Here is a 20051-nt window from a genome sequence, read left to right as displayed (position 1 = left end):
AGCACATAAACTGTTTTCCATTCGTTAGGAATATTTCCTGATAACAATGTTAGATTTAAGATATGGGTTACTCAGCCAGCAAATGAGGGGCATTACACTTGAGCAGACCCAGCTTAAATTGCATCATCCCCTGTGGATTTCTTGGTATCTATAGCAATTAAGGCATTAAGGACTTATTTTTCTGTGAATTGCCGAAATGCAAAAACCTCAATACCATTTTCCGAGTCAATCTGCAAAATTCCCAAATCGGCGTTTAGACACCAATTAGAGAACGGTTAGACACTCTTTCAAAAAGTTAGCCAAGTGAAATAAAATTTAAATGAACTGGATCAATGATGTCATTTTTGTCCTTAATCGGGCCAGAAGCTGAATTGATTTGTTGGGGGAGAGAGGAGGAAGTGCAACCCTTACAGTTGTCCAGAATTTAGCCGGGTTCCCCTTAAAATCAGAAAGAGTGGTTACATAATAATTCGATTAAGCCTTTCTGATCAGCCTTCTACATTGATTCCTCAGATTGTCAATCCAGGCCTAAGCCTGTGTTCCTGGCCTTGACCCAGGCAACATTTCCCTGATGAATGATTTAGGATGATTCAGGAATGAACCAGGCATTCGATCTACCTTCAACTCTCCGGGTTTTTAAGGGGGCATCATTATCTATAAGAGTATTGAAGGGATTTGCAAAAAAGCTTCAAGCTAAATCAGATTCAGGGATAGTTGAGATACAATCAAGGTCACTAAAATAAAGATAATACAATTTGCCAATACAAAAAGCAATTTGTTCCAGTCATTGGCAGCAGAGAACTGGAAGGAAAGGCAGTCAAAGAAGGTATTGGCATTGGGGATGACCAGTGAAATATACCTGCTGGAGCGCATGCTACGGGTGGGTGTTGCTATGGTGACCAGTGAGCTGAGATAAGGCGGAGCTTTACCTAGCAAAGACTTATAGATGACCTGGAGCCAGTGGGTTTGGCGGTGAATATGTTGCGAGGACAAAACAACGAGAGCATACAGGTCGCAATGGTGGGTAGTGTATGGGGCTTTAGTGACAAAACGGATGGCACTGTAATAGACTGCATCCAATTTGCTGAGTAGAGTGTTGGAGGCTATTTTGTAAATGACATCGCCGAAGTCAAGGATCAGCAGGAAGGTATGTTTAGCAGCATGAGTGAAGGAGGCTTTGTTGCGAAATAGGAAGGCAATTCTAGATTTGATTTTGGATTGGAGATGCTTAATATGAGTCTGGAAGGAGAGTTTACAGTCAAGCCAGACACCTAGGTATTTATAGTTGTCCACATATTCTAATTCAGAACCGTCCAGAGTAGTGATGCTAGGTGGGCGGGCGCTGGTAAGGATCGGTTGAAGAGCATACATTTAGTTTTACTTGTGTTTAAGAGCAGTTGGAGGCCACGGAAGGAGTGTTGTATGGCATCGAAGCTTGTTTGGTTTGTTAACACAGTGTCCCAAAGAAGGGCTGATGTATACAGTATGGTGTTGGGGATCAAATAATCACCCGCAGCAAGAGTGAGGCTTAGATTTATGCATTTTCAAATCTCTGACACCGATAACTGGGTAATGGTCAAAAATCCAATGGGAAAAGCACACTAGCAACATACTGTATTTATCTGGAGTATTTGTCCAATTCAATCAGGGTAGATGGATGGATCTTTAGGATTCAGCCGTGTAGGCTAAGTTATCAGCTGAGACAGGTTCATTTCATGGCAAATATCTTTCAGCGTATCAAACACTGGCGTCCTCCAATCAATATTAAAATCACTCTTAAATAATAGTTCAGATTTACCATATTTAGATAGTGATTGAGACACATTTCTAAGAGCAAATAAGGGAGCAGAGGGAGGGCGATACACTCCTTTTAGTGCCAGCTGGTTAATACTGTATGACCAAGGCCCACATTAAGAACGAGACAATCAAACTGCTTAAGGACAGAGGTAGAAAGAGATACAGACATATTTAAATTGTCCTTTGTAAATATAGCAACACCCCCACCTCTATCAAATCTGTCCGATCTTAAAACATTATGACCAGAGAGACACAGAGTTCAGCATACAATTATTCAAAAGTTTCAGAAATTACCGTAAGGTCAATTTAGAATTTAGAAGCCAGAATATAAATAAAATATATATTTTAAATCAAACTTCTGGCATTTACATTAATGAAATTTAAATATGTTTTATTTATTTATTTATTTAACTAGTCAAGTCAGTTAAGGACAAATTCTTATTTACAATGACGGCCTACCCCGGCCAAATCCAGACGACGCTGCGTCGCCCTATGGGACTTCAAATCATAGCCGGTTGTGATACAGCCTGGATTCGAACCAGGATGTCTGGAGTGACACCTCTAGCACTGAGATGCAATGTCTTGCGCCACTTGGGAGCCCACAAAAAAAGACAATACACATCAGTATTTAGCAGATGTTATTGAGGGTGTAGTGAAATGCTTGTGTTCCTAGCGCCAACAGTGCAGTAATATCTAACAATACAAAACAATCTAAAAATGTAAAAGAATGTAACAAATCAATGTTGGAGTTCAGAGTATGTATTTATGCAGATACAATACCAGTCAAAAGCTTGGACACAGCAACTCATTCAAGGGTTTTCTTTATTTTTACTATTTTATACATTGTAGATTAATAGTGAAGTCTTATAAACGATGAAATAATGCACATGGAATCATGTAGTAACCAAAAAAGTGTTTTTGGCCCATTCCTCCTGACAGAGCTGGTGTGACTGAGTCAGGTTTGTAGGCCTCCTTGCTCGCACACGCTTTTTTAGGTCTACCCACACATTTTCTATGGCCACTCCAACACCTTGACTTTGTTGTCCTTAAGCCATTTTGCCACAACTTTGGAAGTGTGCTTGGGGTCATTGTCCATTTGGAAGACCCATTTGCGACCAAGCTTTAACTTCCTGACTGATGTCTTGAGATGTTGCTTCAATATATCCACATAATCGTCCTACCTCATGATGCCATATATTTTGTGAAGTGCCGCAGTCCCTCCTGCTGCAAAGCACCCCACAACATGATGCTACCACCCCGTGCTTCACGGTTGGGATGGTGTTCTTCGGCTTGCAAGCCTCCCCCTTTTTCCTCCAAACATAACGATGGTCATTATGGCCAAACAGTTCTATTTTTGTTTCATCAGAACAGAGGAACAGTCTCCAAAAAGTACGATCTTTGTCCCCATGTGCAGTTGCAAACTGTAATCTGTTTTTTTATGGCGGTTTTGGAGCAGTGGTTTCTTTCTTGCTGAGTGGCCTTGCAGGTTATGTCGATATAGGACTCGTTTTACTGTGGATATAGATACTTTTGTACCCGTTTCCTCCAGCATCTTCACAATGTCCTTTGGTGTAGTTCTGGGATTGATTTGCACTTTTCGCACCAAAGTACGTTCATCTCTAGGAGACAGAACGCATCACCTTCCTGAGCGTTATGACGGCTGGGTGGTTCCATGGTGTTTATACTTGCATACTATTGTTTGTATAGATGAACGTGGTACCTTCAGGCATTTGGAAATTGCTCCCTGCACATAATACACAGTTGCTGGTTGGAGCACATCTCCAGAGCCACTGAGCTGGAGGAGCACGTACTAATCCTGCTGTAGAATTTATTTTGGCCAGCAGGTGAAACGAATGACTAAAGTGAACGAGTCGCTCTGAAAAAATGAATCATGAATCATGACTCTTGAGTCAGTAAAAAGAGTCGTTCAAAAACGACGGCAGTGAATGCAGGTTGCAGGTGATTAAAAGTTCAAATTGTTGGTTATCCTCACTCCAATATGAATTACACATCACTTTGCAAGCCAGCATAATGTGACTTGCAGGCTTGATGTGGCTTGTTCAAGACCACTTTGCTAGGGTGTAACTAGGCCCTTAAAGAAAGGCCTTTTGATATACACTGAGTGTAAAAAGCATTAGACATACTGACCAGTTGAATCCATGATCCCTTATTGGTGTCATTTGTTAAATCCAATCAATGTAGATGAAGGGGAGGAGACAGGTTAAAGAAGGATTTTTAAGCCTTTAGACAATTGAGATGGATTGTGTATCTGTGCCATTCAGAGGGTGAATGGGCAAGACAAATTATTTAAGTCCCCTTGAAAAGGGTATGGTTGTAGGTGCCAGGTGCACAGTTCGGTACGTCAAGAACAGCACCGCCCTATGGGACTCCCGATCATGGCCGGTTGTGATACAGCCCGGGATCAAAACAGGGTAGCACTGAGATGCAGTGCCTTAGACCACTGCGCCAGTAGGGAAGCAATGGAGTCAACATGAGCTAGCATCCCTGAGGAATGCTTTCGACACCTTGTAGATCCATGTCCCAACAAATTTAGACCGTTCTGATGGCAAAAGGGGTGCAAATCAATATTAGGAAGGTGTTTTTGTACACTGTGTATGTAATGTATTGTCATATAGAGTTTAAAGATAATCACTTTGAAAACCATACAAAAACTATGTCTCTGTTGCTAACAAATGGTAACTACAATTCACTATAAATGCAAGGTACTCTGGGAAATATGCAAATAAGGTAGACTCAATTCTTAAGTTGAATTCCATGTTCACTCAACCTAAAATTCAAAGTTGAGTGAACATACAGGTTCAGCTATATGGCCACATGTTGAGCAAACTCACAAACCTATTGCAGCTGGTTGCCTTACAATTGTATGTTCAATCAACATATATTTTTACAGTGTGCTACTACAGTCATACCTGTCTCACAGTGGAGTCCTGTGAAGCCTGAGGGGCAGACGCAGGTGTTGGGCGACACACAGGTACCTCCGCTTCTACACCCCTCCTCACAGAATGCTGGAGAGAAAGAGAGAGAGAAAGTAGAGAGAGAGAGATAGAGAAAGAATCAGGGAAAGCAAGAGAGAGAGAGAGAAGCACCAGCATCAGGCAACTGAAACACAGGCTGGCTCTGTTAGAGGAATGAGTTACTGAGCTAAAGCTAAAGGAGCAGCATCCCAGCTACACCACCTCCAGCCCAGAAACAGAGCTTCTACAAGACCAGATCAAGCAGTGCAGGACCCAACTGAACAACTCTGTCCAGGAGTTGAGAGAGAGCCTTACCACAGCGCTTGAGGTAAAAGCCACCATGAGGAGAGAGCTAGTGCAGGTAAAGGAGGAGATGGCAAAGGAGTTGTCTGTCAATAAGACAGACAGTCAGCAAGAGGCTCACATGGGGACACTTACTACAGAGAGAAGCTCTCTAGCACCCCGTGACACACCCCTCCTTGTACACAGGCCCTTTGTACCCCAGCCCCAGCCCCACACCGTAAACCCACTACTCTGGTAAAACCCACTGAGGTGGCCATCCTCATTGACTCAAATGGGACATTCATCCAAGAGGATAAACTTTTCACCCGCTACAAGGTGTCCAAAATATGGTGGCCAGAAACACAGGATGACTTTGGCATACCAGGCCACACTATTATTCACACCGGCACAAACAACCTGCGAGAGGAGCAGGAGAGAGTAGGCAGCATGGTCAACAGAGTAGCAGGGAGGGCCTCTGAGTAGTACCCCAACTCCCACATCACCATCTCCTCTGCTGCAAAGACTTTCATCACCGTACCATTCAAAAACTCAATGCTGACATCACTAGAGGGTGTAGCTTACTCACGAAAGTGCAAGTTCCTCACCACCCAATAATCACCCCAGAGCACCTCCACAACCACTCCCACCTGAGGAAGTAGATGTTTGTCATATCTCTAAAGGACGTAGCACTTGGTAGACCACACACCATACCGCACTAGACAGAGGACCACTCAGAGACCCCTACCAGACCAATGCACCACCAAAGAGCCCCAGGCCCACTCAACACCCTACCAGACCCAGAGCACCCCACAGGCCCCACCCACCACCGGAGCATCACCACCTCCATCGACGCAGCCAGACTGGAGCAGGCCCAGCTTACTACCCCACACCAGACCACCACCTCTACAAGACCAGAGAGGCAGCCCCCGGCTCAGACCTGGCCCCCATCCCCTCCACAGGGCCAACAGCAGGACCAGCGCAGCTACGCGGAGGCCTTCAGAGGACAGGAGAACTTTGTAGGCTTGAGTGAGATTAAACAGCTCCACCAATACATCTGCACTAAACGCACGCATGCACGCACACATCTATTGTACTAAAAGTTGACTTGTTCAATTAATTATTTTTTTTAACAATGGATAACAGCAAACATTTGTTGTATCTCACTCTTAACTTAGTAGTTACTGTATTTCTGCTATTCCTTCTTTTTGCAACATGAAAATCACTATCAGTTAGCATGTGGAACATTCATGGCATGAACTCAACCTTTGGACTGGAGTTTAAAAAACGATTTAACGATGTTGAATTAATCATTCTGCAGGAGACATGGTGTAAGGCAGACATACTCACTGTTACACAGGCTACAGAGAGGTAATTGTGCCGTTACAGAAACACAGCTCTGTCAATAGAAGCAGAGACTCTGGAGTGTTGATTATTTGGTACAAATCTGAACTACAAAATCAAATTGATCCCCTCAAAATGGATAAATATCACATTTGGTTAAAACTGAAAAATGAAATTGTACTTGTTATATGTGTTCCTTTGTGAAATATATAACCCCCCTCAGAATCTCCTTATTACTCAGAGGAGATATTCCACACCTTTGTGGAAGAGACATGCCATTTCCAGGCCCAGGGAAATATGCTCATCTGTGGTGACACAAATGCGCGCACAGGAACACTACCTGTCCTAACGACCACACGAGGGAACAGCTTTATTACAGGCCATACTGTTTCTAACTGTCTTAATCTTTCCCATAAAAACAACAGTGAAAGCACCATCAACAAAAACGTTTGTTGCAGCTCTGTCGAAGCAGTAAAAAACATCAACAATATATTCAGGCTAACGGCAAAAAGCACAACTGCAATTGATAAAACTTTTTTTTTTAAGACCACAGATGATAACTGGTTTGATGCAGATTGTAAAATTATGAGGAAAAAACTTAGAACACTATCAAACCAAAAGCAGAGACCCAAATAAGGGTGAATTACGCATTAATTACTGTTAACTTTACTCTATAAACGTACAGTCAGAAACAAAAAAGCACAGTACAACAGCAAGCAGCTGAGACTAATTGAGAAGACCATAAACACAAACAACTTCTGGCTAAATTTTTAAAAATAAATAAATTGAAACTAGAGTTATTAGAGATAAAAAAAAGGTGACATAAGAAGAGAAGAGAAGAAGAGCCCATGTTAAAACACTCTACAACACTGTTCAAACTGATGCAAACGCAGAACAATGCCAAATTCATGAGAGGTTGAATGGCTTACAAAAAGCTTATAAAGGACCATCAAAATCCATTGGACTCTCCAATTACGGACCTGATGGCATCCTAAATGAGATGCTCAAATTCCCCAGTGCAACATTTCAATTGGCTATATTAAAACTGTTTCATTTGATCCTGAGTGTAGGTTATTTCCCTGATATCTGGAATCAAGTACTCATAACCCCAAACTTTAAGAACAGAGACAAATTTGACCCTAACAATTACAGAAGCATTTATGTGAACAGTAACCTGGGGAAGGTTTTCTGTAGTATAATAAATGTAAGAGTTCTAAACGTCCTTAATAAGCACAATGTCTTGGGTAAAAAACTAATTGGATTTACACCAAAACATCCCACGTCTGATTATATTTACACCCCACACACCCTGATAGATAAACATATCCACCAAAATGTACACTTGCTTTATCGACTTCCAAAATCCATTTGATTTTATTTGGCATACAGGACTGTTCTACAAAGTTATTGAAAGTGGTGTAGGTGGTAAAACATATGACAATTAAATCAATGTCCTCTTCAGTATTTACATCAACGAATTGGCCACTTTTCTAGAAAAATCCTCAGCCCCTGGTGTTAGTCCCCACAATTCAGAGGTTAAATGCCTGTTCTTCGCAGATGACCTGTGCCTGCTGTCACCCACAGCACATGGCCTACAGCAGATCCTGGACCTGGTAGAGCAGTACTGCCAGACCTGAGTACTGGCAGTAAACCCCCAAAATACAAAAATAATGATTTTCCAGAGAAGGTCCAGACCAAAGTTCTCAGTTGCTACAAAATACATAGAGTACTGCACACACTACAATTACTTAGGTTTAAAAATAAACTCAACTGGACACCTTAATGAGGCAATGAGTGAACTGAGAGAGAAAGCATGTAGGGCATTCTACACCATTAAAAAACAAATTGAAATGATAATACCTATTCAAATTTGGCTAAAACTAATTGAACGTGTCATTGAACCAATTGCAACTTATGGTAGCGAGACGTGGGGGTCCACTTGCAAAACAAGATATCACACAATGGGGCAATCACCCAATTGAAACCCTGCATGCAGAATTATGTAAGATTCTGCTACAGGAAACCTACAAACAATGCATGCAGGGCAGAATTAGGCCAATATCTACTTATAATAAAAACTCAATAAAGAGCCATTCAGTTTTGGAAACATCTCAAATACAGTGAACTCCTCTCATATCATTACCAAGCCCTGCAATGCCAAGAGCTGAGCAAAGCAAAGAGTCCCCTTATCCAGCTGGTCCTGGGGCTACTAACTAACACACTGAAGCCTCAGGACCAGAACACCCAATCAAACAGAGCTAGATAGAAAAAGGGCATGGTAGAGGAAGGGAAGGCTGGGTTCTGTAAGCACTTAGTAGTGACACCATTGTGCCCAAAAAGTTAGTGGAGAAAAGTTTGACAGTGTGCAGGTCTCAATTTCTTTCAGTAAGTTTAATTAATGACAGGATTTGAAGGATGAGTCCAAATAGGAAAAAACCTCTTCATGGTGTTGTGTGTGTACACGTACCCCCCCCCCACACACACACACACACACTACACAGACACACAGGCCCCCTCACACAGGCCCCCTCACCATCCATTCGCTGACATGATGATCACCCGGTTTCGTTATAAAAGCATTCTAAATACACAAACTGATACATCAGTGCAATAAACAACCACTCAGCACCATGCCAAAACCCATTAGTGCTGCTCATTTGACTGGATCCCCTTAGAAAGAAGAGACTCATTAAGAGCCTGATTGTACTAATACACCTCGCACTTAAGAATGAATTACACTTATATTGACTCAGTGTATCTACTTGTCTAATTATCATTTTACTGCAATCAGCATAAAGGGGGTGTAAGGGAGAGATTCCCTCCCCCACAGCAGCTCCAGTGACCTCCAGCTCAACCATTCCACTGCCTACCTGAGCCTGTTGCTGATTCGATACTTTTGGAGACACGCTTATATACACAGCTTTGCTATTTGACTTTCGATTAGAGTCCTAGATTGCTTTCCAGCACCGGGTGGTGTAGGAACCGACTGAATCTTCACGGCTCCTTGATAACTGGCCCGTTCATGCTTGTTGAGCGACCAATGGAAATTCCTGTAATTCCTGTAGTTCCTCCAAATCCACCAAACAAATAACAGCATTACGATTCCATCCTAGGAAATGGAATTGACTTAATTAGTGCTGGGATGACTGTTGCACATCCCTTTAATGTGCTGTATTAAGAGATTGTCAGCTCTCTTCCTTAAGATCCTTAACTCTAATTGGAAGCATAAATTAGGGGGACAGACGGAGAGAGGAAAGCCAAGCTTGACTGACTCGTTCTGTTCAAACACAAATGAATGTCGGAGGAGAGTAGGGAGAGCACGGTCACATTTTATAGAGTGGTCCCGGATACATTATCATAAATACATTCATCAGTAGTAATGGAGGCGCGTCAGCAGTCATTTACATCAGTGGTATAAAGTACTTAAGTAATAATACTACTTAACTAGTTTTTTGGAGTATCTGTACTTTGCTATTTATTTTTTTGACAACTTTTACTTCACTACATTCCTATAGAAAATATTGTACTCCATTCATTTTCCCTGACAACCAAAAGTAATTGTTAAATTTTCAATGCTTAGCAGGACCAGAAAATTGTGCAATACACACACTTATCAAGAGAACACATGGTCATCCCTACTGCCTATGGTCTGGCGGACTCACTAAACACAAATGCATCTTTTGTAAATAATGTCTTAGTGTTGGAGTGTGCCCCTGGCTATCCGTAAAAACAAAAAAAATGGTGGCTTTCGCATTTAAATAATTTATCATTTTACTTCTACATTTGATACTTAAGTATATTTTAGCAATTACATTTGATACTTAAGTATATGTAAAACCAAATAATTTTACCTAATTAGTATTTTATTGGGTGACTTTCACTTTTACTTGAGTAACTTTCTATTAAAAATGGTATCTATACTTTTACTCAAGTACGACAGTTGGGTACTTTTTCCACCACTGATTTAGATAATGGACGTTAAGTTCTCTTTACTCTTAGCCTACATGCTGTGGTGGTTGACACCTCATTAGTGGTGGTGGCAGGAGACACTCCCACTAACACATTCTGCTAAGGGTCTGAATACCTACAGCACCAGTCAAAAGTTTGGACACACCTACTCATTCAAGGGTATTTCTTTATTTTACTATTTTCTACATTGTAGAATAATAGTGAAGACATCAACACATATGGAGTCATGTAGTAACAAAAAAGTGTTAAACAATATATTCTATATTTGAGATTCTTTAAATAGCCACCCTTTGCCTTGATGCCTTGGCATTCTCTCAAACAGCTTCACCTGGAATGCTTTTCCAACAGTCTTGCAGGAGTTCCCACATTTGCTGAGCACTTGTTGGTTGCTTTTCCTTCACTCTGCGGTCCAACTCATCCCAAACCATCTCAATTGTGTTGAGGTCGTGTGATTGTGGAGGCCAGGTCATCTGATGCAGCACTCCATCACTCTCTTTCTTGGTCAAATTGCACTAACACAGCCTGGAGGTGCCCTGTGTTACCAAAAGGGGTTATATCAGTTGCTTCATACAGTCAGTGCCTAGTGAAAGTCTATGATCCCTTGCACAGTTTTCCCATTTTTCTGCCTTAAAATATAATCTTAAAAGGGATTACATTAGATTTTTTTCTTACTGACTTACACAACCTACTTCCACATGTTCAAAGTGAAAGAAAAAGTATAGATCATTGTACATTTACATTTTAGTCATTTACCCGACACTCTTATCCAATGCGAATTACAGGAGTAATTAGGGTTAAGTACCTTGCTCGAGGGCACATTGACAGCATTTTCACCTAGTCGGCTCGGGGATTAAAACCAGCAACCTTTCAAACCAGCAACCCAACGCTCTTAACCGTTAGGCTACCTGCCGCCCAGAACATCAACAACTCCCCAGTGCTTGGAAGGCAACCACGGTGCATTGTTTATTTAAAACGGGGAGATCTGATCCTTGTGGTTATAGGCCAATATCCTTGTGGTTATAGGCCAATTTCTATCTGGCCCTGTTTCTCAAAAGTGTTGTAAAAACTTGTCAATCAACTGACTGACATTCTTGAAATCTATTTGGTATGCAATCCGGTTTCTGCTCAGGTTATGCATGTGTCACTGCAACCTTAAAAGGTACTAAGTTACAGTGAAGCATAATGACATTCTAGACAATTCTGTGCTTCAAACGTTGCTTCAAAAATTTGGGGAAGACCATTTCCTTGTTCAGCATGACAATGCCCCCGTGCACAAGGCAAGATCCATACAGAAATGGTTTGTCGAGATCAGTGTGGAAGAACTTGACTGGCCTGCACAGAACCCTGATCTCAACCCAATCGAACACCTTTGGGATGAATTGGAACGCTGACTGTGAGCCAGGCCTAATCGCCCAGCATCAGTGCCCAACCTCCCTAATGCCCTTGTTGCTGGATGGAAGCAAGTCCCCGCAGCAATGTTACAACATTTTGTAAAAAGCCTTCCCAGGAGAGCGGAGGCTGTTATACAGTAGCAGCAAAGGAGGGACCAACTCCATATTAATGCCCATGTAGTGTATTTGATTTTGAATTTTAAGACCCCTTGAAGTATCAAAAGAAAATACACTATGTAAAAATTAGATTTGGCCTTACTGATATTAGCTCATACAAACGCATTGAATAACAAACTCACCCCCCCCCCCAAAAAAAAAGTCCCCGAAATCTTTTCAGAAGACTGAAAAGATTTGGCACGGGTCCCGAGATCCTCAAAAAGTTCTACAGCTGCACCACCGAGAGTATCCTGACTGGTTGCTGCTCGGCATCATGCTTACGGCCCAGTATATCACTGGGGCCAAGCTTCCTGCCATCCAGGACCAATATACTAGGCAGAAGAAGGCAGAAAGAATTGTCAAAGACTCCAGTCACCCAAGTCATAGACTATTCTCTCTGCTACCACAAGGAATGTGGAGCACCAAGTCTAGGACCAAAAGCCTCCTTAACATCTTCTAGCCCCAACCCATAAGACTGCTGAAAAATTAATTAAATGGCCAACTGGAGTATTTACATTGACCCCCCTTTTGTTTTTACGCTGCTGCTACTCGCTGTTTATTATCAATGCATAGTCACTTTACCCCTACCTACAAATTACCTCGACTAACCTGTACCCCCATACATTGACTCGGTATCGGTATCCCCTGTATATAGCCTCATTGTCGTTATTGTTATTTTGTGTTACTTTTTATATTATTTTCCACTTTAGTTTATTTAGTCAATATTTTCTTAATTATATGTCTCGAACTGCATTGTTGTTTAAGGGTTTGTATGTAAGCATTTCACGGTAAGGTCTACACCTGGAACATTTATGTATTTAACTCTTTTTTACATCTATTCATTTTTTTTTAACCGGGTGAGCTTCAAATTAGTCTTGTGAGGCCTGTGGGCATCCTAGAGCAAAAAACAACTGACATCTATGTATTCGTGAAAGTGTCATCTTTCCATTGAGGGGCCATAATAGGCCAAACGGTTAAGACGCTACAGACGATTTTGTGAGTAAACTGATTTCTGGGTTGTCTCATGGTGTGACAAACACCGCTCTAACTCTGTCACCTTTCACCACAAATGGGGAAGTGCGACATATCTCTAGCTTAAACTGAAGGCATTATATGGGGATTTTTTAATATCCTAATTAGATTTCTGGGGGGGCGCGGACTTCGACCTTAGGGGTTAACCTTGTTCTGAGTACCTCCAAAACAAAGGTCATGTGGTTCGGTAAGAAGAATGGCCCTCTCCCCACCGATGTGATTACCAGCTCTGAGGGTTTAGAGCTTGGAATAGTCACCTCATAAACCCAGCAAAAAAGGTGACGTCCTCTCACTGTCAACTGCATTTATTTTCAGCAAACTTAACATGTGTACATATCTGTATAAACATAATAAGTTTCAACAACTGAGACATAAACGGAACAAGCTCCGCAGACATGTGACTAAGAGAAATGGAATAATGTGTCCCTAAACAAAGTGGGGGGGATCAAAATCAAAAGTAACAGTCAGTATCTGCAATCAACAGCTGCATTAAATACTGCAGTGCATCTCCTCCTCATGGACTGCACCAGATTTGCCCCACTCTTCCACCAAGGCACCTGCAAGTTCCCAGACATTTCTGGGGGGAATGGCCCTAGCCCTCCCCTCTGATCCAACAGGTCCCAGACGTGCTCAATGGGATTGAGATCTGGGCTCTTCGCTCGCCATGGCAGAACACTGACATTCCTGTCTTGTAGGAAATCACGCACAGAACGAGCAGTATGGCTGGTGGCATTGTCATAATGAAGGGTCATGTCAGAATGAGCCTGCAGGAAGGGCACCACATGAGGGAGGAGGATGTCTTCCCTGTAACGCACAGCATTGATATTGCCTGCAATGACAACAAGTTCAGTCCGATAATGCAGTGACACACCGCCCCAGACCATGATGGACCCTCCACCTCCAAATCGATCCCGCTCCTGAGTACAAGCCTCGGTGTAATGTTCACTCCTTTGACGGTAAACGCGAATCCGACCATCAACCCTGGTGAGACAAAACCCTGACTCGTCAGTGAAGAGCACTTTTTGCCAGTCCTGTATGGTCCAGCGATGGTGGGTTTGTGCCCATAGGCGACGTTGTTGCCGGTAATGTCTGGTGAGGACCTGCCTTACAACAGGCCTACAAGCCCTCAGTCCAGCCTCTCTCAGCCTATTACGGACAGTCTGAGCGCTGATGGAGGGATTGTGTGTTCCTGGTGTAACTCTGGCAGTTGTTGTTGCCATCCTGTTCCTGTCCCACGGGTGTGATGTTCAGATGAACCGATCTTGTACAGATGTTGTGACACGTGGTCTGCCACTGCGAGGACGATCAGCTGTCCGTCCTGTTTCCCTGTAGCGCTGTCTTAGGCATCTCACAGTACGGACATTGCAATTTATTGCCCTGGCTACATTAGCAGTCCTCGTGCCTCCTTGCAGTATGCCAAAGGCACGTTCATGCAGATGAGCAGGGACCCTGGGCATCTTCCTTTTGGTGTTTTTCAGAGTCAGTAGGAAGGCCTCTTTAGTGTCCTAAGTTTTCATAACTGTGACCTTAATTGCCTACCGTCTGTAAGCTGTTAGTGTCTTAACGACTGTTCCACAGGTGCATGTTCATTAATTGTTTATGGTTCATTGAACAAGCATGGGAAACCGTGTTTAACCCCTTTACAATGAAGATCTGCGAAGCTATTTGGATTTTACGAAATATCTTTGAAAGACAGGGTCCTGAAAATGGGATGTTTATTTTTTTATAAGTACTTGGGAGCATGGCTAGATGGTACACTGTCCTTCTCTCAGCACATATCCAAGCTGCAGGCTAAGGTTAAATCTAGACTTGGTTTCCACTATCGTAATCGCTCCTCTTTCACCCCAGCTGCCAAACTAACCCTGTTTCAGATGACCATCCTACCCATGCTAGATTATGGAGACATCATTTCTAGATTGGCAGGTAAGGATGCTGTCGAGCGGCTAGATGTTCTTTACCATTCGGCCATCAGATTTGCCACCAATGCACATCACTGCACTCTATACTGCTCTGTAAACTGGTCCCCTCTGTCTACCCAACACAACCCCCCACTGGTTCATAGCCCAAGATTGTAAAGACCAAAGTTGGAGTCGAGAAGCAGGTACGGGGAGTCAACATTTAATTAAGAACAGACATGGACCAGGACAGGAACAGAGTCAGAACTGGGTAATATACAGACGTATGACAATTAATGCAGCAGCGGGGAACAGAGCTGGGGAACTGACAAATATAGGGAAGATAATAAACATGTGATTGAGTCTAGGTGAGTCCAATAATTTGCTGATGCGCGTGACGAGGGAAGGCAGGTGTGCGTAATGATGGTGGCAGGAGTGCGTAATGCAGGGCAGCCTGACGCCATTGAGCGCCAGGGGGGAAGAGTGGGAGCAGGCTTGACAGAGGGAAATAGTTTCGGGGTGGGGGTGCTGGGGAAAACATTTTGCCTGCGCTGAAAATGTCTATATTGGTCTTCTATTAAAGGCCCAGTGCACAAATATTGTGACCTTAAACTCAGCACCACTACTTTCCATGGCTATGCACTGGTTGATTCTTATTCATAAAAACCCTCTTAGGCCTCACTCTCCCATATCTGAGATACTGTAAATACTGCAACCCTCATCCTCCACACAAAACACCCATTCTGCCAGAGGTCCCCAAAGCACACACATCCCTGCGTCCCTCTTCTTTTCAGTTTGCTGCAGTTTGCTTGGATCTCTGCTGGACACCAAAATCATTGTAATGCGGTGGTTACATAAAATCATGGGGAAAAGAGATGCCAGTCATATATGGGAGTAAATCGTTAGACTTGGGGGAGCAAGATAAATTCTGCCGTTTCTGTAGTACAGGCTACATAAATGTTGGGATGGATTAAAACAAATGATTAGTGAGTAGAGGGAGGACAGTGGCATCCCAGTGAACAGAAGTTATTTTGTCTGTAATTAAAACTTTTGTTTTACTGATTAAGATTTAGCATAGTGAATACTAACGAAATGTACACTTTTCTTCCAGGAGTTCCTATCTCTCTCTTTGAAATGTTTCACGAGACTGTTGTCTTGGGAGAGCAATTAGTGAAATTCTGCAGTTTTATAAAGTATAAAGGTATCTGGATCTGGCCGTAAATGGAGCTCCCATATAATTAAAGCCTGGCCATTTCTTTGTTTTCCCCCTACATTTTACAACACACACCAGCACACGCACACAGAACCCACCAGTTTGGAATATTTGTTAGTGGTGTTAATACCATGTGTTTGATTTATTGTGCGGGGTCTTTTTTACCGGGTACGCAGAATGGACATTTTTGAAATGTTTTTAAATGATTTCTGAAGTACAGGGAAAGAAAATACTTAATGGTGTTTGTCCTGACCTTTGTCCTCACTTTCTGGTGAGGCCTGATCAACCTCACTAGAAATGATAGAGACATTGGGTGAGATTTAAGTATAATTGTGACTTGGTGAGGTTGGACCCAGGTGCATAGAAGAGACCAGACGAGGAATCAGCAGTTGAGGATAAACATAATATTTGACTGAGAAACAGTAACAGAAGGATCACAGTAACACTGAGAAAACAACAAACACTAAAGTCTCAAACTTACTCAGGACACGGCACATAATTCAAGCTTCAGCAAAACACCCCCCTTTTAACAAGGAAAGCATAATGAGTAAATAGGACCCACCTGAGTGTCGTTCATGTCTCTAAGACGGTCTCAGCCGCCCTCTGGTGACAGGTGGAACCATGACAATAATATGAAGACGTGTAATGCTGTTGTAGTTTTAGTTGTTCTTGTTTTTTTCTTTGTTTCAATACAAAGGTCACCAGATTGGTTCTGCTGTATGGTCAGGATTTCTCCCTAAGGGTTAGCTCTCTAATTTCCTGACCCTGTAACTCTGCGGTGAGGTCGCCAGTATGATAAGGTTTCAACAAGTGTTTGTTATGCTCTTTGACATTTGTCTTAGAAATCTTGGTATTAGGAAAATTGGGAACGTAATAATGTGTCATGCGGTGAATAGTTGGTCAGTATTTCCAGAATCAGAAATGTCTATTAATCTGTTGTTTTGGTCTGTCCTCTCTCGAAGTTATGGCGATAGTGACTACAGATGGTATCTAGATGCATGGAAGCAATAATTTGACCAAGAACAGTGTGAGCTTCACCCCCTCTAACCGACTGAAGTAATGGCGACAAAGGCGTTCACTAAGAACTTGTCTTTCACCACTTCTACTGAGACCTGAGTCCGAGTCAGCAACCTGTGTATGAGCGGCAGGAGTGCGGCATGGGTCCTGAGACTGTGCATGTGGAGTGAGCATGGAGAGGGATCACGTTCAAACTCCTCTCATGAATTAAGTGTACAGAATGGTGGTGGAGGCACAGGTGAGAGATTTGTTTGCTTGGAAAAATATGATTATGTCCCAGATATTAGAATCGGGACATTATCAAGGGCCTTCCACTTTGACAGGCATGAGTTACATGTGTGCCATTGTGAGGATGAACTATAAATGCAATCTGAAGAAGAAAATGAGGAGACGCTAGAAGAAGAGTGCCCGGGCTGGAGGGGGGTGGTCAACTGTGCCAGTTAATTGATTTAGGCTTGCCCTAAACTGTTTATTTGAGGTATCAGGTTGATTTTGGAGGTCTGCACACTAGGAAGTCTAATTTACATTAAAATGCATTGAGATACCGATCTTTCATTAACACGCCACTTGCGACAGGGTAAGACAGGGATACGGGGGCTGGTAATATAAGTAGTACATACTCTGTCTATATATTTTATTTTCTGTAAATGTACATTCTAACCGTGTCGGTATGTGCAAGTCGAGGGTCTTGCATTTGAGTGATCGACTCAACGTGAAGCACTATGGACTGTCATTCTGAATTTGGGTTGAATAAGTTATCAATAGATCTAATGATGATTCGGAAAGGTGAGAAGAGAGAGAGAGAGCTCAAGGTGAGAGGAGGGTGCACAACTCAACTCTATTGAGTCCAGGAATTGTTTTCTCCCAGGAAACCTTATATTTTAGTGTCCTCTGAGAGGGAGGTTATTAGAGAACCCACTAGATGGTAGCTTGGGCTAAGCATGTTGGGGACATTGATAGTAGGGGTTTTGTTTTACCATGTCATCAGAATCCTAATGTTAAAGCGCATCAATGATAATGGCTTTCTGGATGATACAGTACAATTAATTACATACAAGGCTCATATTCCGTGTCTTGCTTTGACACTGGAGGATGATGGAGACTATCATCCCATTGGCATAGAACAGAATGGATGGACGGTTCTTGCCCCAATCTCATTCTCATCAAGGGTGGTGTGAAATTATTAAACATGTATTTTCTCTCTTCCCTGTTCAAATCAATGTTTTCTAGGTGTTGTGGAACATGAAGTGATCATTGTTCCAGATGAGGGATTGTTGGAAATGTACTAATTTACTTGACCATGTTTTAGTATGTTTATACCTATATACGTGGACTAGCAGTAACGTGTTATCGGTTAGATGGAATGATTTATGTGCAAACGTATTTGTGGCCGGAGGCAAAGTACATAGGGGGCCTGTGTTTGAAACAGAATAAGGGTGTTAGTTGCAGATTCTAGCAGGACCGATATCAGTGTATTCAATGGAGTCCCAAAAAACAAAGTGTTAACGTTACAGGGAATTTGGAGTGCGGAATGGAATGTGATTGGGGCGGAGATCTGTGCATTTCATAAAATAACTTCTTTGTGATCATGCCCCTTTATTCTCCATCTCTGCCTGAATGACTTGCCCAAAGTAAACTGTCTGTAGCTCACGCCCTGGAGAAAATCCAAAGAAAAAGAGAGACCATCCTCTTAGAAATGCAAGAGAAAGGTCATATTGTAAAATAGCTCCCTGGATGCAAGTCCTAGGGCTTCCACAGGGTGTCAGCAGTCTACATTAAAGGTGTCAGGCTTGTAACTGTTTTTGTATGAGGATACAGTCTTGGAAATCAGTGTCTTTGTGCGCCATTATGAAGTTGCGCACCTGCTAAAATGGTTCTCTTATTCTACATACTTCTTTCCGAAATAAATATTATAGTTTGATTACATTTTAGGGTGTCTGAGAAGTAAATAGAAATGTATTTTGACTTGTTTAAACAAAGGGGTAGGGGTAGATTAGGGGTACATTTTCTGCATTCCGTTCTCTGCATGTTGAAAGAGTGGATTATTCAAATCAATGGAGCCAACTAAACAGACTTTTTGGGATATAAAAAAGGATTTTATCTATCAAAACGACACTATGTTATAGCTGGGACCCTTTGAATGACAAATCAGAGGAAGATTTTCAAAAAGTAAGTGAATATTTAATCTTTATATAAAAATGAATGAAATCTGTGCCGGTGGAAAAATATTTTGATGTGGGGCGTGGTCCTCAAACAATCGCATGGCATGTTTTCGCTGTAATAGCTACTGTAAATCGGACAGTGCAGTTAGATTAACAAGAATCTAATCTTTCAGACGATATAAGATACTTATATGTAGAGTAGAGTAGGCCAGAAGGCTAAAGTGAAAACCTAACCTCTATCAAATAAAAGAAGGCGGAGCCGCAAAAGCACTTCTGTGGGTGTTTATTTACATAGTGAAACCGTAAGAAAAACAACAGTACTACCATCCAAAGTATACATTATGGGGACAGCTTAAAACAATGCTGCCCCATCAACAGCTCAATCCAAAATCCCCCACCCATCTTGAACTGAAAGAGAGTCTCCTTTAGTTGGCGATGAGGGGGAGCACCCGTACAGAGTCAATGTGCGGGGGCACCGGTTAGCTGAGGTGATATGTACATGTAGGTAGAGTTATTAAAGTGACTACGCATAGATGATAACAACAGAGAGTAGCAGCGGTGTAAAAGAGGGGGGGGCAATGCAAATAGTCTGCTTAGCCACTTGATTAGGTGTTCAGGAGTCATATGGCTTGGGGGTAGCTGTTTTGAAGCCTCTTGAACCTTGACTTGGCATTCTGGTACCGCTTACCGTGCGATAGCAGAGAGAACAGTCTATGACTACGGTGGCTGGAGTCTTTGACAATTTTTAGGGCCTTTCTCTGACACCGCCTGGTATAGAGGTCCTGGATGGCAGGAAACTTGGCCCCAGTGATGTACTGGCT

At 42.4% G+C, this 20051-nt stretch overlaps 1 protein-coding gene across 1 annotated transcript in view; it reads right to left on the bottom strand.

Annotated features, from left to right (window-relative positions):
- LOC112248956 (protein kinase C-binding protein NELL1) overlaps positions 1 to 20051 on the bottom strand; it is a 412284-nt gene that overhangs the window by 33340 nt on the left and 358893 nt on the right. The window contains exon 15 of the mRNA XM_024418430.2: positions 4728 to 4823. Coding sequence (XP_024274198.1) covers positions 4728 to 4823 — 96 coding nt within the window. The remainder of the gene's footprint in view (positions 1 to 4727; positions 4824 to 20051) is intronic.

Source organism: Oncorhynchus tshawytscha, linkage group LG04 (genome assembly GCF_018296145.1).
Source record: "Oncorhynchus tshawytscha isolate Ot180627B linkage group LG04, Otsh_v2.0, whole genome shotgun sequence".
Taxonomy (NCBI): domain Eukaryota; kingdom Metazoa; phylum Chordata; class Actinopteri; order Salmoniformes; family Salmonidae; genus Oncorhynchus; species Oncorhynchus tshawytscha.
This window is presented reverse-complemented; position numbering and strand designations above follow the sequence as displayed.